Source organism: Pleurodeles waltl, chromosome 2_2 (assembly GCF_031143425.1).
Source record: "Pleurodeles waltl isolate 20211129_DDA chromosome 2_2, aPleWal1.hap1.20221129, whole genome shotgun sequence".
Lineage (NCBI taxonomy): Eukaryota > Metazoa > Chordata > Amphibia > Caudata > Salamandridae > Pleurodeles > Pleurodeles waltl.
Genome location: NC_090439.1, coordinates 891,074,079 through 891,100,531, shown reverse-complemented (window position 1 = coordinate 891,100,531; position 26,453 = coordinate 891,074,079). Strand labels below are relative to the sequence as shown.

The window sequence follows — 26,453 nt, the reverse complement described above, 5'->3', positions numbered from 1 at the left end:
AGTGGCAGACTGGCACAGACCAGTCAGTCCTGCACTGAAGAATTGGGTAAAATACAGGGGGCATCTGTAAGAGGCCCTCTGTGTGCATTTTGTAATAAATCCAACACTGGCATCAGTGTGGGTTTATTATTCTGAGAAGTTTGATACCAAACTTCTCAGTGTAGTCGTTATGGAGCAGTGGAGTTCGTTTGACAAACTCCCAGCCCATGTACTCAATATGGGCACACAGCACTTACAATGTCTAAGGTTTTGTTTAGACACTGTAGGGGCATATTGCGCTTGCAGCTATGCCCTCAGTTGTGGTATAGTGCACCCTGCCTGAGGGCTGTAAGGCCTGCTAGAGGGGTGACTTACCTATGCCACGGGCAGTATTCTGTGTGCATGGCATCCTGAGGGGGATGCCATGTTGACTTTACCTTTTTCTCCCCACCAGCACACACAATCTGCAATGGCAAGGTGCATGTGTTAGGTGAAGGGCCCCTTAGAGTTGCACAACACATGCTGCAGCCCTTAGGGTCCTTTCCTTGTTACAGGGCCCTTGGTACCACTGGTACCTTTTACAAGGGACTTATCTGTGCGCCATGGGTGTGCCAGTTGTGGAAACAATGGCACATTTTTAGTGAAAGAACACTGGTGCTGGGGCCTGGTTAGCAGGGTCTCAGCACACTTGTCAGTCAAGTAGGCATCAATATCAGGCAAAAAGGAGGGCGGGGTGAGTAACTACAACAAGGAGCCATTTTTCTACAGCGCCAGCATTATTTTGGCTCCTGTTTGACCTCTGTACCAGACCGGCCTTGTGTTGCTGGTGCTGGGTGTGTGGGGTTGAAGTGAACCCCCAACGGTTACCTATACCCAGGAGATTGAACCCATAAGTGTGGTACTTACCTCTGAAACTGTACTGTACTTACATCCCCCATGAACACTTGAAAATTGCAGTGCCCACTTTTAAAATAGTGTTTAGCCATTTTTATGAAAACTTTGTACAATATTGAATCTATTCAAAGTCTCAACTATTACTATGCAAAGTACCTTTCATTTAATGTACTTACCTGCTAAATGAATCTTGTGGTTCTAAAAATAAATTAACAAAAGAATATTTTTCTTTATAAAAACCTATTGGCCTGGAGTTAAGTCATTGAGTGTGTTTTCACTTATTGCTTGTGTGTGTACAACAAATGCTTAACACTACCCTCTTGTAGAAAGTTGGCTCTGTATGCACTATTTCAAAGTAAGGAATAGTATGCACAGAGTCCAAGGGTTCCCCTTAGAGGTAAGATAGTGGCAAAAAGAGATAATTCTAATGCTCTATTTTGTGGTAGTGTGGTCGAGCAGTAGGCTTATCAAAGGAGTAGTGTTAAGCATTTGTTGTACACACACAGGCAATAAATGAGGAACACACACTCAAAGACAATTCCAGGCCAATAGGTTTTTGTATAGAAAAATATATTTTCTTAGTTTATTCTAAGAACCACATTTTCAAATTCTACATGTAATACTTTGCATGAAAGGTATTGCAAGTAAGTACTTTAGGAACTTTGAATAATCACAATAGCATATATACTTTTCAAATAAATCAGAGCAACCCCAAAGTTACCACACCAGCAGCTCAGGGCCGGTCAGGTGCAGAGTTCAAAGTGGTGCCCAAAACACATAGGCTTCAATGGAGAAGGGGGTGCCCTGGTTCCAGTCTGCCAGCAGGTAAGTACCCGCGTCTTCGGAGGGCAGACCAGAGGGGTTTTGTTGGGCACCGGGGGGGGACACAAGTCAGCACAGAAAGTAAACCCTCAGCAGCACAGGGGCGGCCGGGTGCAGTGTGCAAACACGCGTCGGGTTTTCAATATGTTTCAATGGGAGACCAAGCGGTCTCTTCAGCGATGCAGCCAGGCAAGGGGGGGGGGGGGGGGGGGGGGCTCCTCGGGGTAGCCACCACCTGGGCAAGGGAGAGGGCCTCCTGGGGGTCACTCCTGCACTGGAGTTCCGATCCTTCAGGTCCTGGGGGTTGTGGGTGCAGGGTCTTTTCCAGGCGTCGGGATTTTGGAATCAGACAGTCGCGGTCAGGGGGAGCCTCGGGATTCCCTCTGCAGGCGTCGCTGTGGGGTCCCAGGGGGGACAACTTTGGTTACTCATAGTCTTGGAGTCGCCGGGGGGTCCTCCCTGTAGCATTGTTTCTTCACCAGTCGAGTCGGGGTCGCCGGGTGCAGTGTTGCAAGTCTCACGCTTCTGGCGGGAATTGCAGGGGTCTTTAAAGTTGCTCCTCTGGAAACAAAGTTGCAGTCTTTGTTGAACAGGGCCGCTGTTCTCGGGTGTTTCTTGGTCCTTTTAGAGCAGGGTAGTCCTCTGAGGATTCAGAGGTCGCTGGTCCTGGGGAAAGCGTCGCTGGAGCAGTTTTCTTCCGAAGGGGGGAGACAGGCCGGTAGGGCTGGGGCCAAAGCAGTTGGTGTCTCAGTCTTCTCTGCAGGGTTTTTCAGCTCAGCAGTCCTCTTCTTCTTAGGTTGCAGGAATCTGAGTTCCTAGGTTCAGGGGAGCCCCTAAATACAGAATTTAGGGGTGTGTTTAGGTCAGGGAGGGCAGTAGCCAATGGCTACTAGCCCTGAGGGTGGCTACACCCTCTTTGTGCCTCCTCCCAAGGGGAGGGGGGGTCACATTCCTATCCCTATTGGGGGGATCCTCTATCTGCAAGATGGAGGATTCCTAAAAGTCAGTCACTTCAGCTCAGGTTGCCTTAGGGGCTGTCCTGACTGGTCAGTGACTCCTCCTTGTTTTTCTCATTATCTCCTCCGGCCTTGCCGCCAAAAGTGGGGCCGTGGCCGGAGGGGACGGGCAACTCCACTAGCTGGAATGTCCTGTGGCTCTGGAACAAAGGGGGTGAGCCTTTGAGGCTCACCGCCAGGTGTTACAGCTCCTGCCTGGGGGAGGTGTTAGCATCTCCACCCAGTGCAGGCTTTGTTACTGGCCACAGAGTAACAAAGGCACTCTCCCCATGTGGCCAGCAACATGTCTCGAGTGTGGCAGGCTGCTAAAACCAGTCAGCCTACACAGGTAGTTGGTTAAGGTTTCAGGGGGCACCTCTAAGGTGCCCTCTGGGGTGTATTTCACAATAAAATGTACACTGGCATCAGTGTGCATTTATTGTGCTGAGAAGTTTGATACCAAACTTCCCAGTTTTCAGTGTAGCCATTATGGTGCTGTGGAGTTCGTGTTTGACAGACTCCCAGACTATATACTCTTATGGCTACCCTGCACTTACAATGTCTAAGGCTTGGCTTAGACACTGTAGGGACACAGTGCTCATGCACTGGTGCCCTCACCTATGGTATAGTGCACCCTGCCTTAGAGCTGTAAGGCCTGCTAGAGGGGTGACTTATCTATACTGCATAGGCAGTGTGAGGTTGGCATGGCACCCTGAGGGGAGTGCCATGTCGGCTTACTCGTTTTGTCCTCACCAGCACACACAAGCTGGCAAGCAGTGTGTCTGTGCTGAGTGAGGGGTCCCCAGGGTGGCATAAGATATGCTGCAGCCCTTAGAGACCTTCCCTGGCATCAGGGCCCCTGGTACCAGGGGTACCAGTCACAAGGGACTTACCTGGATGCCAGGGTGTGCCAATTGTGTAAACAAAAGTATAGGTTAGGGAAAGAACACTGGTGCTGGGGCCTGGTTAGCAGGCCTCAGCACACTTTCATTTCAAAACATAGCATCAGCAAAGGCAAAAAAGTCAGGGGGTAACCATGCCAAGGAGGCATTTCCTTACAACAGTCTCTCGCAGCAATGGTCTCAGGCACAAGGTCAGCTTCACTATCTAGTGTTGTTAGGACCGCCAAACTTACAACTCTCTGCAATGGTGGAATCACACCAACTTATCAAAAGAGAAGTCATTTCAGGACCCTGTGCCACAGAGCATAAGCACCACTGATGCATCGACAGGTTGGGGAGCCCATGTCAGCAATCTTACTGTAAAGGCAGAATGGGTCTGAATTGCTTGCAGTGTTCTTAGCACTCAAAGCATTCCAGCTACAGATCCCACACAAAACAGTGTTAATAAGGACAGACGACAAGACAGCAATGTATTCTCTGCCAAAACAAGAAGGGATGCACTCATCTAAATTGTCCCTTCTAGAAAGGACAATTTGGAAATGGGAAATTCACAATCTCATTCAAATACTAGCAGAGTATATCCCAGGGATACACAACCAACTAGCGGCCCTCTTAAGCAGGATGCATCAACAAATACAGAAATAGGAAATTCACCCACAAGTGATTCAACAGTACTTTAGCACCACACATAGATCTCTTTGCAATAAGCGCAAAAGCAAAATGCCCAAACTTCGCATCCAGGTACCCACACCCTCGATCCAAAGGCAGTGCTCTATGGATCAATTGGTCAGGATATTATCTTACGGTTTTCCCCCCTCTCCCACTAATTCCATTTCTAGTCAACAAGATCTGTCACACCTCCCTCACTATGATACTCATAGCTCCGATGTGGGCACGTCGACACTGGTACACAACACTGTTGGATCTATCTGTAGTTCCACATCACAGGGTCCCAAACAGAGCTGACTTATTGACTCAAAATAAAGGTGAGATCAGACATACCAATCTCAGTATGCTCAACCTAGCAATTTGGCTTCTGAGGTCATAGAGTTTGGATATCTACAACTTCCATCTGAATGTATGGACATTCTTAAAGAAGCACGTAAACCTACAACTAGACAGTGCTATGCAGGTAAATGGAAACGTTTTGTATATTACTGTCAACCCAAAAACATTGATCCACTTAAAGCATCAGTACAGGATATTGTCTGTTATTTGCTTTACTTACAAAAAGAGAGTTAGCGAAATTCACACATTCACTTTAGAAGAACCTTTCTTACAAATTCACAAACACAAAATAGTATTTAGGACAAATCGAAAATTCTTACCCAAAGTGGTTTCACCATTTCACATCAGTCAGTTAGTGAAATTGCCAGTCTTCTTTCCACAGCCAGAATCAGTTGCTGAAAGAGCTCTTCACACGCTTGATGTCAAAAGAGCTCTCTTGTATTATATAGACAAAACAAAACATTTCAGAAAATACAAACACATTTTTGGGGCTTTTCAGCAGCCTTATAAGGGTAATCCTATTTCAAAACAGGGATTAGGTAGATGGATAGTAAAGTGTATTCAGACTTGCTATCTTAAGGCTAAAAGGCAACTATTAGTAACTCCTAAAGCACATTCTATTAGAAAGAAGAGAGCTTCAATGACATTCTTAGGAAATATACCAATGGCAGACATATGCAAAGCAGCCATCTGGTCCACACCACACACATTTACTAAACACTACTGTGTGGCTGTGCTATCTCGCCAGAAAGCAAATGTTGGTCAAGCAGTGCTTAGAACACTATTTCAAACTACTCCAACTCCTACAGGCTAGCCACCGCTTATTTTTGGAGCGGACTGCTTTTCAGTCAATGCAAAGCATGTGTATCCACAGCTACACATGCCATTGAATGGAAAATATCACTTACCCAGTAGACATCTGTTCGTGGCATGTGGTGCTGTAGATTCACTTACGCCCTCACACCTCCCCGGAAGCCTGTAGCCATTGTAGAACTTTATGTAGATATCCATATATTGCATGGACATCTTCATTTCTTACTATATGTATGTACATGTTCGGTGGCATGTGTAGATGCATATCCCGCCATCTAGTGTTGGGCTTGGAGTATTACAAGTTGTTTTTCTTCGAAGAAGTCTTTTCGAGTCACGAGATCGAGGGACTTATCCCCTTTTGGCTCCATTGCGCATGGGCGTCGACTCCATCTTAGATTGTTTTCTTTCCGCCATCGGGTTCGGACGTGTTACTCTTCGTTCCGTGTTTTGGTTCGGAAAGTTAGTTAAATCTCGGAAAATTCGACGGTATTGTTGGCGTTCGGTATCCGGTTAGTTAACGCAGATCGAAACCGAATCAAGAAGAGCTCCGGTAGCCCTTCGGGGCTTCTATTCCCCAGCGGGGCCTGGTCGGCCCGACCGCGTGCGTCTTCAAGGCTAATGGAACGGACCCCATTCCGCTTCTGCCCCGAATGCTACAAGAAGTATCCTTACACAGATCAACATCTGGTCTGTAATTTGTGTTTGTCCCCCGAACACAAAGAGGATACCCGCGAGGCCTGTCGGGGGTTTCGGTCGAAGAAAACGCTACGGGACCGGAGAGCACGAAGGCTTCAAATGGCATCGGTGCCGTCCGGACACCACGACGTGGAGGAAGAGGAGACTTTCTCCATAGCTGACTCGGACGAGCCCGAAACAGAGCAGGTGCCGAAAACCGTGAGTAAACCAGCCCCGGCCAAAACTCGCGCCAAAATCATGAAGGCCCAGGGGACGCCACCGCCGGCAGGCCATGGCTTAACCCGTAAAATCGGTGACCATCCATTGGCACCGAAAAAAAGCACACACGTGTCGAAGTCATCCGACTCCGGTCGAGATCCCGGCACAGAGCATACTCGACACCGAGAACATGGCTTAGACCAGACTTGACACCGAGAGACCGGCTCCGAGATAAGTCGGCACCGAGAGATCGGCACACCGAAACCTACAAAAGTGGCTTCGGAGCCGAAAAAAAATGTAGAATAAGTTTTGGTACCGAAACACCGAGCTTCGGAGCCGAAAACATGCTCATACTCCGAAGAACAAGGCCTTTCAGAACAACTACAATGCCATACATTTAGACAAGAGCTAGAAGCAGGGGAGCCAGATTATACACAAAGAAGGCTCCATATTCAAAAGGAGACCGGGAAATAAGAACTCTCCCTCCTATAAGGATGAAAAGGAAACTTGCTTTCCAAGACAAAGAAAAACAACCACAAGCAAAAGTGGCAAAAGCAGTAACTCCACCTCACTTCGCCACAATCATCACCACACCACTCACCGCAACTGTCACCAGTTGCAACCCCCCCATGATGCAATCACCAATGCACACAGGGATCAGCCAGGATGACCCAGATGCATGGGATCTATATGATGCGCCAGTATCAGATAATAGTCCAGACTGCTACCCAGCAAGACCATCACCACTTGAAGTCAGTACTGCCTACACGCAAGTGGTGTCCAGAGCAGCGGCTTTTCACAATGTGGCACTGCACGCAGAACCCATTGAGGATGACTTTTTATTTAATACTTTGTCGTCAACACACAGTCAGTACCAAAGTCTCCCAATGTTACCAGGGACGTTGAAACACGTGAAACAAGTATTTCAAGAACCTGTCAAAGGCAGAGCCATCACACCTAGGGTGGAGAAAAAGTACAAGTCTCCCCCTACAGACCCTGTATACATCACACAACAACTGACTCAGTACTAGTAGGCGCAGCACGTAAAAGGGCTAATTCACACACCTCTGGAGATACACCACCACCAGACAAAGTCGAAAGTTTGATGCAGCGGGAAAAGAGTTGCAGCACAAGCGGCCAATCAATGGCACATTGCTAATTCCCAGGCTTTATTGTCAAGATACGACAGGGCTCATTGGGATGAAATGCAGCACTTTATAGAACATCTACCCAAAGAGTTCCAAAAGCGTGCACAACAAGTGGTGGAAGAGGGCCAAAGTATCTCGAACAACCAGATACGATCGGCAATGGATGCAGCGGACACAGCCGCAAGAACTGTGAATACAGCGGTCACTATTCGGAGACACGCATGGCTTCGCACCACCGGGTTTAAGCCCGAAATACAACAGGCTGTGCTTAATATGCCTTTTAATGGACAGCAGTTGTTTGGGCCAGAGGTGGACACAGCTATAGAGAAGCTAAAGAAGGATACGGCCAAGGCCATGGGTGTGCTCTACTCCCCACAGAGCAGAGGCACATTTAGGAAGACACAATTTAGAGGGGGGTTTTGGGCCCAAAGCACAGAACCCTCAACCTCACAAACCAGACTCACATACCATAATCAGTATCAGAGAGGAGGCTTTCGGGGACAATACAGAGGTGGACAGTTCCCTAAAACTAGAGGAAAGTTCCAAAGCCCAAAGACCCCTCAAAATAAACAGTGACTTCAGTGTCACAAATCCCCAACCCATAACACCAGTAGGGGGGAAGACTCACAGATTTTCCCCAAAACTGGGAAGAAATAACAGACTTGTGGGTCCTAGCCATTATCCAACATGGTTATTGCATAGAATTCCTACAATTACCACCAAATGTGCCTCCAAGAACACACATGTCCAAACAGCACTTGGATCTATTACAACTAGAAGTCCAAGCGTTGTTTCAAAAAGACGCAATAGAACTGGTACCCAACCATCAGAAAGGAACAGGTGTTTATTCCATGTATTTTCTAATACCCAAAAAGGACAAAACTCTGAGACCCATCTTAGATCTCAGAACACTAAATCTTTACATCAAATCAGATCACTTTCACATGGTGACACTTCAAGACGTAATCCCATTGCTCAAACATCAAGACTACATGTCAACATTAGATCTCAAGGATGCGTACTTCCATATACCCATACATCCTTCACACAGGAAATACTTAAGGTTTGTAATCCAAGGAGTACATTACCAATTCAAAGTGTTACCATTTTGGATAACAACAGCACCAAGGGTATTTACAAAATGCCTTGCAGTAGTAGCAGCCCATATCAGAAGACACCACATACACGTATTCCTGTATCTAGATGATTGGTTAATCAAGACCAACACGCAGGAACAGTGTCTTCAACACACAAAATACGTCATAGAAACCCTTCACAAACTAGGGTTCTCACTAAACTACCAAAAATCACACTTACAGCCGTGTCAAATACAACAATACTTAGGAGCAACAATCAACACAAAAAAAGGGATTGCTACTACAAGTCCACAAAGGGTACAAGCATTCCAAAACGTAATACAAAGCATGCACCCAAACCAAAGGTTTCAGGTAGAATTAGTGATGAAACTACTAGGCATGATGTCCTTATGCATAGCCATTGTCCCAAACACAAAATTACACATGCAGCCCTTACAACAGTGCCTAGCAACACAATGGTCACAAGCACAGGGTCAACTTCAAGATCTAGTGTTGATAGACCGCCAAACAAACACCTCGCTTCAATGGTGGAATTATGTAAATTTATACCAAGGGCGGCCTTTCCATGACCCAGTGCCTCAATACGTGGTCACAGATGCTTCCATGGTAGGGTGGGGAGCACACCTCAACCAACACAGCATCCAGGGACAATGGGACACTCAGCAGAAACAACTTCATATAAATCAGTTAGAACTACTAGCAGTGTTTCTAGCGTTGAAAGCATTTCAACCACTAATAGCCCACAAACACATTCTTGTCAGAACAGACAACATGACAACAATGTATTACCTAAACAAACGGAGAGGGACACACTCAACACAGTTGTCTCTTAGCACAAAAGATTTGGCATTGGGCGATTCACAATCACATTCGCCTAATAGCGCAATACATACCAGGAATTCAAAACCAGTTAGCCGTCAATCTCAGTCGGGATCACCAACAGATCCACGAATGGGAAATTCATCCCCAGATACTACAAACCTACTTCCAAAACTGGGGAACACCGCAAATAGACCTATTCGCAACCAAAGAAAACGCAAAATGCCAAAACTTCGCATCAAGGTACCCACAGCCTCACTCCAAGGGCAATGCGTTATGGATGAGTTGGTCAGGGATATTTGCTTACGCTTTTCCCCCTCTCCCACTCCTTCCGTATCTCGTAAACAAATTGAGTCAAAACAAACTGAAACTAATACTAATAGCACCAACTTGGGCACGACAACCTTGGTACACAACACTACTAGACCGGTCAGTAGTGCCTCATATCAAACTACCAAACAGACCAGATCTGTTAACTCAACACAAACAACAGATCAGACACCCGAAACCAGCATTGCTCAATCTGGCTCCTGAAGTCTTAGAATTCGGACATCTAGACCTTACACAAGAATGTATGGAGGTCATCAAACAGGCTAGAAAACCTACTACAAGACATTGCTATGCAAATAAATGGAAAAGATTTGTTTATTACTGTCATAATAATCAAATTCAACCATTACACGCATCCGCGAAAAACACTGTAAGCTACTTACTACACTTACAAAAGTCTAAGTTAGCTTTTTCGTCCATTAAAATACATCTCACAGCAATTTCGGCCTATCTGCAAATTACACATTCAACTTCACTATTCAGAATCCCAGTCATAAAAGCATTTATGGAGGGTCTAAAAAGGATCATTCCACCAAGAACACCACCAGTTCCTTCGTGGAACCTCAATATTGTATTAACACGACTCATAGGTCCACCATTTGAACCCATGCACTCTTGTGAGATACAATACTTAACCTGGAAAGTAGCCTTCCTAATAGCTATCACATCTCTCAGAAGAGTAAGTGAAATACAAGCCTTTACCATACAAGAAACCTTTATACAAATACACAAACATAAAGTGGTTCTACGCACAAATTCCAAATTTTTGCCAAAAGTCATATCACCGTTCCACTTAAATCAAACAGTGGAACTCCCAGTGTTCTTTCCAGAACCAGATTCTGTAGCTGAAAGAGCATTACATACATTAGACAGAAAAAGAGCACTAATGTATTACATTGATAGAACCAAACAAATTTGCAAAACAAAACAATTGTTTGTAGCTTTCCAAAAACCTCATGCAGGGAATCCAATATCCAAACAAGGCATTGCCAGATGGATAGTTAAATGTATTCAAACCTGTTATATAAAAGCAAAGAGAGAACTGCCTATTACACCAAAGGTACACTCCACTAGAAAGAAAGGCGCCACCATGGCCTTTCTAGGAAATATACCAATGACAGAAATCTGTAAGGCAGCCACATGGTCTACGCCTCATACATTCACTAAACATTACTGCGTGGATGTGTTAACAACACAACAAGCCACAGTAGGACAAGCAGTATTAAGAACATTATTTCAAACAACTTCAACTCCTACAGGCTAAACCACCGCTTTTGGGAAGATAACTGCTTAGTAGTCTATGCACAGCATGTGTATCTGCAGCTACACACGCCATTGAACGGAAAATGTCACTTACCCAGTGTACATCTGTTCGTGGCATGAGACACTGCAGATTCACATGCGCCCTCCCACCTCCCCGGGAGCCTGTAGCCGTTATAAGTTGATAAAAATAAAACTTGTACATTTGTAAATTTGTAAATATATCACTTTTAGTCACATTATGTACATACATACTTACTCCATTGCATGGGCACTATTACTATATACAAAACTCCTACCTCACCCTCTGCACACAAAACAATCTAAGATGGAGTCGACGCCCATGTGCAATGGAGCCGAAAGGGGAGGAGTCCCTCGATCTCATGACTCGAAAAGACTTCTTCGAAGAAAAACAACTTGTAACACTCCAAGCCCAACACTAGATGGCGGGATATGCACAGCATGTGAATCTGCAGCGTCATGTCACGAACAGATGTACACTGGGTAAGTGACATTTTCCATACATTTTTTCACTCCTTACTTCACCCTCCTGCTGGAAAACAATCTAACAATGGACTCGATGCCCATGTGTACTATCATTGTGAGCGGGAGTCACTCGATCTTGTAACTCAAAAAAGCTTCTTTGAAGAAAAACAACTTGTAACACTCCGAGCTCAGCACTAGATGGCAGACTTATGCAAAGCATGCAAATCTGCAGCACCACATGCCACGAACAGATGTCTACTGGGTAAGTAACATTTTCCTTAGTGTGTGCCTTTGTGCGTGCATTTCGTGCTACCACAAGAGAGCATTTTGGGGTCATTTCTGCCTCTGTAATTCCTCTGAGGTTTGTTTGGACTCTTTTCACACTGTACCTCATTTTGGTCCACCATATAAAGAGCCGGATTCCTACACCCCCTGACTCCAGGAGCTCAGATTCCTTGGACCAAAGAAGGACACCAAAGAAGGACACCAAAGAGCCACAAGAACTGAGGAGCAGCAACTCAATTGGTGCCAATCCTGTCTGCCTGCTTGCTGTCCTCCAGAATTGTGCCAAAGCCCAGCTTGTCCTGTAGCTGATCAGCCTTCAAAATCTGCTGGCAGTTCATTAAGCAACCCGCATCTCCCTTGGAGTAGAGTAACTGTTTCTCCGCTTGTTTGCAGGCACCAAAGACTGACACGAGTTTCTATGAGCATGACCCTGTCGGACCAAGCAACACTGCACCAGAGCCCCATAGCCCGAGGAGGAGTGAACCGATGATACCCACGAGATCCAGAGACCTTGCAGAGCTAAACCCCCCTTTGGGTTTAGCTGGGACGGACTCTCAGTCCCTGTCTGGAGCCTCTTTGTGCGGTAATTCAAAACTGAGAGAGTGTTTGACCACAAAAACCTGACATGTTGGCTAACGTTGCCAGTGAGGTCCTAAGACCCTTGAGAACTGAGCTCCTCCTTTGGGGTTAGCCAGAGTGGTCCCCAGTCCCTGCCTGCAGCCTTTTTTGTTTTTTTGCAGGCAGCCGAGAACCACAAGTGTCTACAGCAACGTGGACTAGCCGGACAAGGACCCACTGTGCTCACGCCCCACAGCCTGAGTTGCTGTGTCCCGTGAAATTCACACTTCTCATGTAAGTATCTCCTCAGAGGCAGTCTGTTAGTGGCCCTCTCACTCTAGCAAAAAGTAGTGCGGTTAGTGTGGCAACTTGTCCGCATGCCGCTTTTGAATAGAGACGCTTGTTGAGTACTCCATTCACTCTCACCCAGGCCCCCTGGGAGTCATACAAAGCCACTTCAAACTACCTAAACATCTATAGTGTTAAATACTTTTTCATGATCTACATAAATAATGATGACTGACCTTGCACATCCTTGATGTGGACTAGCACCCCTTTAAGTCTGCATAGGCTATTTCTCATGCTCCTACCTGGCATAAATGCCCTTCTGGTCCTCCTGGACCAGTGTCCTCGCCACTATTGCCTACCTGGTTGCCAGCAACTGGCACTTATTTCACCTCAACTTTAAGAAGTGAAATGGACAGGTATGAGGCACATTCCTCCAAGGGTTTATTTAGTTTGTGAATTACTCAAATGGTGGCACAGTGTAGGTCTGTTAGTGGACCAAGCAAACCTGTATCATTAAAACTGTTAAGGATATGGGGAATAAACAATGAAGAGAAACGTATAATAAAAAAATTAGGCAAAGAGTCATTTCTGACTCTGAGATTTCCGTCACCCCTGCCTGAACCTCCTCATGTATCAGTTGCATCCATAATCTCCTTGTCTGATTTAGGTTGTAATAGAAGGACATCCATGATGAGTGCAACAGCTCCAGTTGGAGAGTGGGGGGGGGGGGACTTCTCCCAGTTTAGATCACCATGGCTTTCAGCAAAGATATTTGCAACCTCTTTGCTACTGGAGACAATCAGGCCTCCCTCTTTGTATATTGAAGGGATTATTCTGGCTCTTTCTTTTCTGCGCCAGCCCATGGAAAGGCTTACCAACCTTATTGCCATATTCGTAAATCTGATATCTATATGTAGTAATTTGTGCTGGAGGGTCTTGTGCAAATCTTCCAGAAGTGCACAGGTATCACTTGTTTGGATTAAGGCCTGCTCGCTTTTAAGCAGGAGAATCCAGATTTTGACCTTGGTCACCTGTTGCTCCCTCCCATGCACCCTGCACATGCTGAGATAATGCTCTGTCTCTTATCAGTCCTAAATGCCTCCCAGAGGCTGACTGGGGACATTACCAATGGAGTATTAATTTCAAAATACTGCCCTCTCACCCTGCAGAGGAGGTCAGTAAAACTGATTTTAAACTGGCAAATACTAATGGAACCCCTAGCAGGTCCACAGGAGAGTACCTCGACTTGCACATGGTCTGGAAGACCTTAACAGATAATAAGCAGTCTTGTAGTGAGACTAGTGCAGTCATTCTTTGTAAATACGTACTCTGTCCTGTAGCTGCACTTGTGGGGTATTGTGTAGTGTGTGTATTGCTACTCTGGGTGCCTGGTCTTCCAGAAGTCCACCAAATCCAAGGAAATTGCCCACTTCGCTAGAGTCTGGAGTCTAGTCAGTGTCTCTGGTCCAAAAATGGGTTGAAGTCCCACCCCACCCCACCCCACCACTAGGGAGTCAGTTTCTGTCTGAATTTAGGTAACTACAGGACATGGAGCATTGCAGGAGCTAAAGAGTGAGGGGCATAGGCGGTACATAGTCAATGGGAAACCCTTCAAAAGTAGACTCCTAAAATTACAAAGCATCCCAATCTTTTGAGCAGACCCTGTTGACTGCCAATGATAATAAATTATATATTACCCGCCCAGCCCCTAGTAAATCCTAAGTAATAGCCCCTAGAATAACCATGTCTCCCAAAAATGAGCAGTTAGTGCACATTAGGTGTTTCTTGTAGCATTTGAGGAGTGTCTGTTAATGTATACAAGGACCACTCTATGTTCAGTCTTGTCAAGAAGTCCATTCATGTACCATGAAACAATTTTAAACCGACTAGGGACTCTGTGTGGTACCTATGATTGGGACATTCTCATACCATAAACATCTAGTTGAATGCCTGCTTAGTACCATAACTAACTAAAAGGAAACCCCCAAAACTCCAATTTCTCTCTTCTTCCCTTCCATATTCCTTCCCAATGTACTGTACTTAAGTAATCAAAAAGGAACCTCGTAACACTAACACTAACACTAGAGGGAAAACACTCTGTAGAAGAAAACTGAGTGCCGTCCAACTTTTAGATGCAGTCACTCTGGGCGCCAGCTGCCTTCTTACCCTCTGCCAGGGGAGACTGACCGGACAACATCATCCGTGCCTGTCAGGTCTATTTCACAGCTCTGGCTACGTCCTTCTTGTTAGAAATGGGGTCTTTGGTTGGCAATCAGGTTACCCCCTGTCCAAGCAAGGACTCTCACTCTATTCAGGTTAAGTCACACACAATCCAAATGATCCTGTGTCCACCCTCTGGTAGCTTGGCACTGAGCAGCTAGCTAAAATTAGAAGGCAATGGGTAAAGTATTTGTTCAATAAATCATACATTAACACCATATAGCACCACAAAAATACACCACACAGCATTTGGGAAACTATATAATATTTGTCTGATAAGATGCAGGTCAAAACGATTAAAATGCAATAAGTATATGTTGAGATATCACTGAAAAGTGATATAAAGTGTCTTAAGTCTTTTAAAAGCAAACAAAGTCTCTTTCAAACACAAAGTACCTGGTTTGTGTGAAAAATCTTCACAAAGAATCGCAGAGGAGAAGGGTGGAAACGAAGGGGTGTGCGAACGGGTTTTCACGCAGGGATGGCTGTGCTTTCATTTCCGGCGCTTGGTTGTGGTTTTCCTTCGGGTTGCGGGGTTTTCAGACGCCCCGGGGACGATGCGTAGATTTCCTGCGCTAGAAGGACGAAGTCACAGGAGCTTTGTCGATCCAGTTGCCGTTGCGTCAAACTTTCTACCACACGGCAGGCACTGCGTTGATTCCTCTCTGCAAGGTGAGCTGCGTTGTTCCGGCTCGGCTGTGCGTCGATCCAGTGGGCTGTGTGTCGAATTTCCGGTTGGTACGCTGGCGCTGCATCGATCTAGTTGCGAAGTCAGGCTGCGTTTTTCCGGTTTGGCATTCAGTGAAATTTTCACTGCGGTGCTGGCTGTGCATCACGTCTGGCAGGCTGTGCTTCGAATTTCGCCACACATGGAGTTCTTCTTGTAGAGATGAAGTCTTTTTGGTTCTGAGACGTCAGGGAACAGGAGGCAAGCTCTACCCAAGCCCTTGGAGAGCACTTCTTCACCACAGCCAGAGAGCAGCAAGGCAGCAGGGCAACAGCAAGGCAGCAGTCCTTCACAGAAAGCAGAAAGATGAGTCCTTTGGGCAGCCAGGCAGTTCTTCTTGGAAGGATGCAGTTTCTGGTTCAAGTTTCTTGTCCACAAAGTGTCTGAGTTGGTGGGGGCAGAGGCCCTGTTTATATCCCCAAATGTGCCTTTGAAGTGGGGGAGCCTTCAAAGAGTGGCTTAGAAGTGCACCAGGTCCCCTTTCAGTTTAATCCTGTCTTCCGGGGTCCCAGTGGGGGGTGTGGAAGTCCTCTGTGTGAAGGCAGGCCCTTCACCCTCCCAGCCCAGGAAGACCTATTCAAAATGCAGATGTATGCAAGTGAGGCTGAGTATCCTGTGTTTGGGGTGTGTCTGAATGAATGCACAAGGAGCTGTCTACTAAACCCAGCCAGACATGGATTGTAAGGCACAGAAATAATTAGGTGCAGAGAAATGCTCACTTTCTAAAAGTGGCATTTCTAAAATAGTAATTTTAAATCCAACTTTACCAGTCAGCAGGATTTTGTATCACCATTCTGGCCATACTAAAAATGACCTTCCTACTCCTTTCAGATCAGCAGCTACCACTCAAACAATGTATGAGGGCAGCCCTGAAACAAGGCTATAGCCTCCCTCTGAGGGATCGCTATCACCATGCAGATAGCAGCCGGTTCTCTTGCTATGCCCCTGCCCTTTGGACAATGGGAAATGGGGCCTCGTCTTTACTCATTCCCAGACCTCTGTGTGGTTGAATATCCGGGTTTTCCTTATTAAGATGAATTAATTTGGCAAGTTACAGGAACATGAGCTTAACCTCCATTGTGGAAAGCTTTTGTTCCACTTGCTGAAAGGATTTCCTCTGCTTCTGTACAAGTCTAGTGTAATCCAGGAATGGCAGGATCGTTTGTGAGTCCCACTTGAATTCTTCAACCTCATGTATTGCATGGAGGTTCAGGTCTCTTTTTCAGTAATTTAAGAAGCAAGCAAAGATGGGGCTGGGAGGAGCACCAGGAGAGGGAGAGAAAAATAAAACCCAAAAAGCTATTTTTCCCCCACTGGGCCGTCAGCAGTCAGACCACCGGAATCCACAGCACTGTAGCTACCCATTTGGGGAAAAAAAGGAGGGTGGGAAGGGGTGTTCTTGAACGGGGCGCAGCCGAGATTTTGTGGCACTGGTGTTTGGATGCTAAAGATCGGTGCAACCTTTGGTGGAAATTTTAGGATATACCTAGTTAGAATGAAATAAGGGTTGTTTATATTTGAAAACTATATCTTGATCATACAGAGTGGGTACTGATGCAGGTCTGTCACGATATATGTAGGTAAGAATTTGCTATATTTCATGATAATTATTGCAGAATTGTACAGTTGTAGCCCAATGAAGAGAGTTGATTACTGAGTGTCTGGCTATCTGTTCTAAAAAGCAGTCAGTAAAGGAAAGAGGTAGAAAACATCAGTGGTAAACTAATGTGCATCTGAAAGTAAACATAAATCTTTTCTAAGTGAAATCAGCTGTTTTGCAATGCACTAAGCCACATCCAATAGTGGCCAGTGCATATAGATGTCTAGAGCAGTATATTGTTAAATGCAAAATGTGCAGTATGTAGCCTAAATAAGTTAATATATGCAAGAAGCTAGGTTGACATCTTCTCATTGTTAAAGCCTCAGCCATTCAATGTGTGTATGAATACGACTGTTAGAGAAAGCTACAGCCGACAACATTGATGGGAAGAGAGAAAAACTTAGTTTAACTAAAATATAAGATGGCATTTTTATATAAAAACAAACGTAATCATCTGTCCCAAAACCATTTAGACCAACTGCTTTATTAGCTTAGTAATGGAAACTTTTCTAGCAGACTGTCGAAAAATCATGGGTTCAGTAGTTAATTCCCAGTTTGACAATGCACATTGGTCTATATGTAGTGATATCCAAGAACAGTCTGGCTATACTAACAGCACAGGCTGTTGGTTTGTGTCCAGCAGCTGGCAATAGAGACAGAAGCATGTGCTTCAAGCCAGCCAGTCTACCATGGCCTCCAATGGAATCCAAAATGTAATACAGATCTACCTTTAAGCATGTGTGTTGATCCCCTCTCAAGCAGTTATCAAGTGTCTGTTTCGGGTATATTCACCCAACTAAAGAGCATGCAGGTGAAGCTTTGAATCATTTTACATTGATTCTTCCTTCGCACACGTTTATGCATAATGTTAAACTCTTATACATTCTTTCTGAGTCAGTCAGCATTTAGATATCAATGTGTCTACTATTGGGCTGCTGGTTTATTCCATTATGAAAACTCCCAATGTCATTATCCATGGCAGAAGTATGTAGCCTGTGGTATGTTACATTGTAAGACACCTTCTTTTTTTACTGAAATGTTTTGTGATATACCAAATTAATATTGCACTTCTTCATGCAGGTGTTAAAAGTGGATGGTGCTTACGTTGCTGTAAAGTTTCCAGGCACGTCTAATAATACGAATAGCCAGAACACTTCTGTGACTGATCCAGATCCTTCATCTCTTCTTCAGGATTGTAGACTTCTTAGGATCGATGAACTTCAGGTATTTAACATTTGCACTTTGTTTCAGTCAGATATTGCATGTATCTAATGTAAATGGCAATTTCAGTTTTTTTTTTTTTACAAATTATTTGTAGGTTGTAAAAACTGGTGGTACTCCAAAAGTTCCAGACTGTTTCCAAAGAACTCCTAAAAAGCTGTGCATACCTGAAAAAACTGAAATTTTAGCTGTGAATGTCGATTCTAAAGGTAAGTCAGCTTAAGTTTCCTAATTATTCTGCACTCCTGCAAAAACAATGAAGGGAAGATCACGTTACCAAGAAAGTGAGAAGACTGATAACTGATGGCCAACAAGACTGCCTCAAAATAGGAACTGGGTGATGGAAAAAGGCATTTGCCATCCATGCTGAAAGATTTGGGGGACACAAATGAGTAGATGTCATTGGAGACAAATCAGAGATAGTGGCAGCTTAACCATACTGCCAGACTAAAAGAGGTGCTAAGAAATTCATTTTTGACAAACCTCTCATGTAGTGAAGTAGCCTGCAGTTAAAAGGTACAAAACACTGTTGTATTCTGTGATAAATAATAATGGATTGCTGCGGGATGGCAAATATTAAAGCTTATTATCTACTAAAACACTCTTGCTAGTGGTGGCACCTCTACAGTATTGTTGCTGTTATGTAATGGACCTTGTTAATGTAGGAAAAATATTTTTCCATACACTGTACTTTTGACTTTTCTTGTAATACATATGCACCCATTTCTTATGGCACTTCCTGCCGATTCCACAGTGTACAGATTATCCCTTCAACCTTTAGTTTGGACTTGAAATGCTTTACCCCAGCATTGGCTATCCAGTGTGGCCTGATCCTGATGCCACTAAGAGCTGTTGCATATTAAAAGGAGTCCTCTTTTTGGTTGGAGCCCCCTTAGGTGATGATGCTGCCCATGGAGCTGACCAGTATCTTGAAGTTGTCTGCATCAGAAGAAATAATCTGTGTGACAAGGGAAAAAGTTAAGGTGTACTTTATTGATGATCCCTTGGCAGAGCACCCCCTGAGAGCGCAGAGATTTACCCAGACGGTGACTTTCCATTCTGGTTCTTAAGCCCTGGCAATATCTTATGAAGAGTGTGGCCATATAGAAAATGATTCTGAGGCTGTTAAACTGCTTCTAATTTACATTCTCCAGTATTGAGGTATCTATCATAGATTCACATGCTTGATTCATTCCCAGTCGTCGAAGTGGAAGTCCCACGGTATCATAGTAAGCAGCATCTATCACTATAATAATAGGCTATAAAGAGGATTCTAAAGCGCAGCTTAATAGCCTATGTAGGAAGTTGGCTCTGTATATACTATTTCAAAGTAAGAAATAGCGTGCACAGTCGAAGGGTTCCCCTTAGAGGTAAGATAGTGGCAAAAAGAGATAATTCTAATGCTCTATTTTGTGGTAGTGTGGTCGAGCAGTAGGCTTATCAGAGGGTAGTGTTAAGCATTTGTTGTACACCCACAGGCAATAAATGAGGAACACACACTCAATGACAATTCCAGGCCAATAAGTTTTTATATAGAAAAATATCTTTTCTTAGTTTATTTTAAGAACCACAGGTTCAAGATTTACAAACAATACTTTAAATGAAAGGTATTTCACTTAGGAACTTTAGGAACTTTGAATTAGCAAAATAGCATATACAGTTTTCACACAAATGGCAATAAGCTATTTTAAAACTGGACACAGTGCAATTTTCAACAGTTCCTGGGGGAGTTAAGTATTTGTTAGTTTTGCAGGTAAGTAAACCACCTACAGGGTTCAAAGTTGGGTCCAAGGTAGCCCACCGTTGGGGGTTCAGGGCAACCCCAAAGTTACCACACCAGTAGCTCAGGGCCGGACAGGTGCAGAGGTCAAAGTGGTGCTGTAGGAAGTTGGCTCTGTATGTGCTATTTCAAAGTAAGGAATAGCATGCACAGAGTCCAAGGGTTCCCCTTAGAGGTAAAATAGTGGTAAAAAGAGATAATACTAATGCTCTATTTTGTGGTAGTGTGGTCGAGCAGTAGGCTTATCCAAGGAGTAGTGTTAAGCATTTGTTGTACATACACATAGACAATAAATGAGGTACACACACTCAGAGACAAATCCAGCCAATAGGTTTTGTATAGAAAAATATATTTTCTTAGTTTATTTTAAGAACCACAGGTTCAAATTTAACATGTAATATCTTGTTTGAAAGGTATTGCAGGTAAGTACATTAGGAACTTTGAATCATTTCAATTGCATGTATACTTTTCAAGTTATTGACAAATAGCTACTTTAAAAGGGGCCGGTCAGGTGCAGAGTTCAAAGTGGTGCCCAAAACGCATAGGCTAGAATGGAGAGAAGGGGGTGCCCCGGTTCCGGTCTGCTTGCAGGTAAGTACCCGCGTCTTCGGAGGGCAGACCAGGGGGGTTTTGTAGGGCACCGGGGGGGACACAAGCCCACACAGAAATTTCACCCTCAGCGGCGCAGGGGCGGCCGGGTGCAGTGTTAGAACAAGCGTCGGGTTCGCAACGGAAGTCAATGAGAGATCAAGGGATCTCTTCAGCGCTGCAGGCAGGCAAGGGGGGGCTTCCTCGGGGAAACCTCCACTTGGGCAAGGGAGAGGGACTCCTGGGGGTCACTTCTGCAGTGAAAGTCCGGTCCTTCAGGTCCTGGGGGCTGCGGGTGCAGGGTCTTTTCCAGGCGTCGGGACTTAGGTTTCAGAGAGTCGCGGTCAGGGGAAGCCTCGGGATTCCCTCTGCAGGCGGCGCTGTGGGGGCTCAGGGGGGACAGGTTTTGGTACTCACAGTCGTAGAGTAGTCCGGGGGTCCTCCCTGAGGTGTTGGTTCTCCACCAGCCGAGTCGGGGTCGCCGGGTGCAGTGTTGCTAGTCTCACACTTCTTGCGGGGAGATTGCAGGGTTCTTTAAAGCTGCTCCTTTGGATAAAGTTGCAGTCTTTTTGGAGCAGGTCCGCTGTCCTCGGGAGTTTCTTGTCGTCGTCGAAGCAGGGCAGTCCTCAGAGGATTCAGAGGTCGCTGGTCCCTTTGGAAGGCGTCGCTGGAGCAGAGTTCTTTGGAAGGCAGGAGACAGGCCGGTGAGTTTCTGGAGCCAAGGCAGTTGTTGTCTTCTGGTCTTCCTCTGCAGGGGTTTTCAGCTAGGCAGTCCTTCTTCTTGTTGTTGCAGGAATCTGAATTCTTAGGTTCAGGGAAGCCCTTAAATACTAAATTTAAGGGCGTGTTTAGGTCTGGGGGGTTAGTAGCCAATGGCTACTAGCCCTGAGGGTGGGTACACCCTCTTTGTGCCTCCTCCCAAGGGGAGGGGGTCACATTCCTATCCCTATTGGGGGAATCCTCCTTCTTCAAGATGGAGGATTTCTAAAAGTCAGAGGCACCTCAGCTCAGGACACCTTAGGGGCTGTCCTGACTGGCCAGTGACTCCTCCTTGTTTTTCTCATTATCTCTCCTGGACTTGCCGCCAAAAGTGGGGGCTGGGTCCAGGAGGCGGGCATCTCCACTAGCTGGAGTGCCCTGGGGCATTGTAACACGAAGGTTGAGCCTTTGAAGCTCACTGCTAGGTGTTACAGTTCCTGCAGGGGGGAGGTGTGAAGCACCTCCACCCAGAGCAGGCTTTGTTTCTGTCCTCAGAGAGCACAAAGGCTCTCACCGCATGAGGTCAGACACTCGTCTCTCAGCAGCAGGCTGGCACAGACCAGTCAGTCCTGCACTGAACAATTGGGTAAAATACAGGGGGTATCTCTAAGATGCCCTCTGTGTGCATTTTTTAATAAATCCAACACTGGCATCAGTGTGGGTTTATTATTCTGAGAAGTTTGATACTAAACTTCCCAGTATTCAGTGTAGCCATTATGGAGCTGTGGAGTTAGTTTTTGACAGACTCCCAGCCCATATACTCTTATGGCTACCCTGCACTTACAATGTCTAAGGTTTTGCTTAGACACTGTAGGGGCATAGTGCTCATGCACATATGCCCTCACCTGTGGTATAGTGCACCCTGCCTTAGGGCTGTAAGGCCTACTAGAGGGGTGACTTACCTATGCCACAGGCAGTGGGAGGTTGGCATGGCACCCTGAGGGGAGTGCCATGTCGACTTAGTCATTTTCTCCCCATCAGCACACACAAGCTGGCAAGCAGTGTGTCTGTGCTGAGTGAGGGGTCCCTAGGGTGGCATAAGACATGCTGCAGCCCTTAGAGACCTTCCCTGGAATCAGGGCCCTTGGTACCAGGGGTACCAGTTACAAGGGACTTACCTAGGTGCCAGGGTTGTGCCAATTGTGGAAACAATGGTACATTTTAGGTGAAAGAACACTGGTGCTGGGGCCTGGTTAGCAGGGTCCCAGCACACTTCTCAGTCAAGTCAGCATCAGTATCAGGCAAAAAGTGGGGGGTAACTGCAACAGGGAGCCATTTCTTTACAGGTGCCCAAAACGCATAGGCTTCAATGGAGAATGGGGTGCCCCGGTTTCAGTCTGCCAACAGGTAAGTAACCGCATCTTCTGAGGGCAGACCAGGGGGGTTTTTGTGGAGCACTGGGGGGGACACAAGTCGGCACAAAAAGTACACCCTCAGCGGGACGGGGGCGGCCGGGTGCAGTGTGCAAACAGGCGTCGGGTTTGCAATGGAGTTCAATGGGAGACCTAGGGGTCTCTTCAGCGATGTAGGCAGGCAAGGGGGGGGGGGGGCTCCTCGGGGTAGCCACCACCTGGGCAAGGGAGAGGGCCACCTGGGGGTCGCTCCTGCACTGGAGGTCGGATCCTTCAGGTCCTGGGGGGCTGTGGGTGCAGTGTCCTTACCAGGCGTCGGGTCTTTGAAGCAGGCAGTCGCGGTCAGGGGGAGCCTCTGGATTCCCTCTGCAGGCGTCGCTGTGGGGGCTCAGGGGGGTCAACTCTGGCTACTCACGGGCTCACAGTCGCCGGGGAGTTCTCCCTGTAGTTTTTGTTCTCCACAAGTCGAGCCGGGGGCGTCGGGTGCAGAGTGCAAAGTCTCACGCTTCCGGCGGGAAACGTGTGTTCTTTCAAAGTTGCTTCTTTGTTGCAAAAGATGCTTCTTTCTTGGAGCAGAGCTGCTGTCCTCGGGAGTTCTTGGTCCTTTTAGATGCAGGGTAGTCCTCTGAGGCTTCAGAGGTCGCTGGACCCTGTGGAACGTGTCGCTGGAGCAGTTCTTTTGAAGTGGGGAGACAGGCCGGTAGAGCTGGGGCCAAAGCAGTTGGTGTCTCCGTCTTCTCTGCAGGGCTTGCAGGACTTTCAGGTCAGCAGTCCTTCGTCTTCAGGTTGCAGGAATCTATCTTGCTAGGTTCTGGGAGCCCCTAAATACTCGATTTAGGGGTGTGTTTAGGTCTGGGGGGGGGGGGGGTGTTAGTACCCAATGGCTACTAGCCCTGAGGGTGGCCACAGCCTCTTTGTGCCTCCTCCCTGAGGGGAGGGGGGGCACATCCCTAATCCTATTGGGGGTATTCTCCATCTGCAAGATGGAGGATTTCTAAAAGTCAGTCACCTCAGCTCAGGACACCTTAGGGGCTGTCCTGACTGGCCAGTGACTCCTCTTTGTTTTTCTCATTATCTCCTCTGGCCTTGCCGCCAAAAGTGGGGCCGTTGCCAGACGGGGCGGGCAACTCCACTAGCTGGATTGCCCTGGGGTGCTGTAACAAAGGCTGACCACCGCTTTGGGGAGAATTACTGCTTTGTAGTCTATGCACAGCATGTGTATCTGCAGCTACACCTACCATCGAACGGAAACTGTCACTTACCCAGTGTACATCTGTTTGTGGCATGTTGCGCTGCAGATTCACATGCACCCTCCCACCTCCCCGGGAGCCTGTAGCTGTTTAAGTTTAATTAAAATTGTATATATATGTAAATAAACATTCCTTTAACACAAACTATGTACATACATATATATTCTATTGCATGGACATCTTTAGTATCCTCATTCTACCACTCCTACCTCACCCTATTCGGGGAAAACAATCTAAGATGGAGTCGATAACCATGCGCAAGTAGCCGAAAGGGAGGAGTCACTCGGTCCCGTGACTCGAAAAAACTTCTTCAAAGAAAAACAACTTGTAACACTCCGAGCCCAACACTAGATGGCAGACGTATACAAAACATGTGAATCTGCAGCACTACATGCCACGAACAGATGTCTACTGGGTAAGTAACATTTTCCTTTTGTGACACTGTGTGGTTCTTTCATGTGTCTTAAGTGCTGTGTGATTGTAAGTGGTATTACATGAGCTTTGCATGTCCCCTAGATAAGCCTCGGCTGCTCATCCAGAGCTACCTCTAGAGAGCCTGGCTTCCTAGACACTGACTACACCTCACAAATAAGGGATACCTGGACCTGGTATAGGGTGATAGAGCCATAGGTGCTCGCCACACACCAGGCCAGCTTCCTACACTGGCATCAATGCGGCCCTTGGGCACACCACACACCGTACTTTGCATCCCCTGGGAAAAATGTTTTCGAGTACCCATGGGTTGGACAATTCACTAGGAGAGGGGCCAAGAAAGTTTTCTCTTAACACTAGCATGTAAAGCAGCTGAAGGAATGGACTTGGCCTTGACCTGTGGGGTGGCATTGTGACTTAGATCATGCATCCTTTCTCCTCACTGTGAAACACTCTTGGATCCTCTCATGGCTACATACGACGAACCCTTTTCAGCTCTGTTGGTGTATGGATATATTGCTAGACTTCATAGGTTGGCTTTGGGTGAGCGCTACTTTTTGTAGTCTCATCCGTCACTGCAAAATGTGGTTGTTCAAACATCCTCCAAAAAGCAGAGTCCAAATGTCTTTTCTGTAGTGCCTCCTGCAGAGGGAATCACGCTAGGTTTAGTTCGATTCTGTGAAAATGTCCAAGCGAGACACTGGAAATGCCCTTAAAAGGCAAGTGGCTGTTTAAAGAGAAAGGAGTGCACTTCTAAAAACGAGCTTAAAATTGCACTTTGGGCCTAGCCTCCCCAGTGGCAACAGTATCACCAACAATATTTGAAATTGTGCGTCTAATCCAGGGTGCTGTATTCCTGACAAAGAAAACCTTAGCCAGTCTTTACACCCCAGATGCTATACAGCTCTTTTAAGTGCAAGGGCTGATCTAGGGGACAACAGCAGCAGATGCAATCTCCACTGTACTCAGCAAGATCTGCTCTGCTGCTTCAATTAAAGGGTCTCTCAATTTTCCACTAATTGGAAGGTGATCAGTACAGAGTGATAGGCTATCCAGCTGATCCTCAACCTACACCCTAACCTTCCTGTCCTTCACTCCAAACTGTGGAGTAGTGCTACTTCCTTGACCTGTTACCTGCTGTAATAGTAATTCTAGTGGATATATACATTTTTCTGACAATTTTTTTACCATGCTCTCTCTGCCTCAGAGGAGTAAAAAAAAATTCCAAGGTGTCCAATTGTGTTCGGTTTCCTCTTTGTTTCTCTCCCCAGACCTTGATGGGACTCAGAAAATATTCTGAAACTGAAGCCAGCATGCCTGTTGGTGATTATTATATTCTTGCGTCATTGCATCTAGAGTGAAGGCCACGCTGTAGCCACATGGTGCATTTGGCATGGCTCAGAAGTTAATGTTGTGAAAGTTATTTTCCAGTCTAATCTGATGCCTGGAAGACTAATTAATAATTTGTGTAATTTGCACTAGAGCAGTCTACAATTAGCTTAATTTGCTTTTGCGTAGTCATGTGAAACTTTGTGAAAACTTTGCATAATTATTTGAAATGCAAATCCATCCTTAGGTCTACATGTTTGCCCAAATGGGTCCCCGAGCCATTTTTGATGTGAAGACCTTTATTGTGTGGTGCAAGCAACAGATCCCATTCTGGCCATTTAGGTTATTCCGTTGTGCTTGCGATATAGTTTTGCAAGAATGATGCGTAATTTCATAACATAGTTTTGTAGCTTGATAGCCTAATTTGAGGTATTTCACTTAACGCAAATTTGAAAAATTACACAATTTAGCCAGCGTAGCTAAAATTTAGACTAGGCCTAATTTGCAGCAGAATTATGTGTTGACCAGCAAAATTACTATCTAAGGTAACTTATTTTTGCTTCTCAAGAATGTTGGGTTGCATTCTTTCAGTGGAAAATGTAACACGTCTGTACAAT

At 45.9% G+C, this 26,453-nt stretch overlaps 1 protein-coding gene across 8 annotated transcripts in view; it reads left to right on the top strand.

Moving 5' to 3' along the window:
- The window catches only part of UBR5 (ubiquitin protein ligase E3 component n-recognin 5), a 1,605,594-nt gene that overhangs the window by 379,591 nt on the left and 1,199,550 nt on the right, over positions 1-26,453 (top strand). For all 8 annotated transcript variants that reach the window (XM_069220579.1, XM_069220580.1, XM_069220578.1 and 5 more), the window contains 2 exons: positions 18,206-18,349; positions 18,444-18,555. In XM_069220579.1, coding sequence (XP_069076680.1) covers positions 18,206-18,349; positions 18,444-18,555 — 256 coding nt within the window. The remainder of the gene's footprint in view (positions 1-18,205; positions 18,350-18,443; positions 18,556-26,453) is intronic.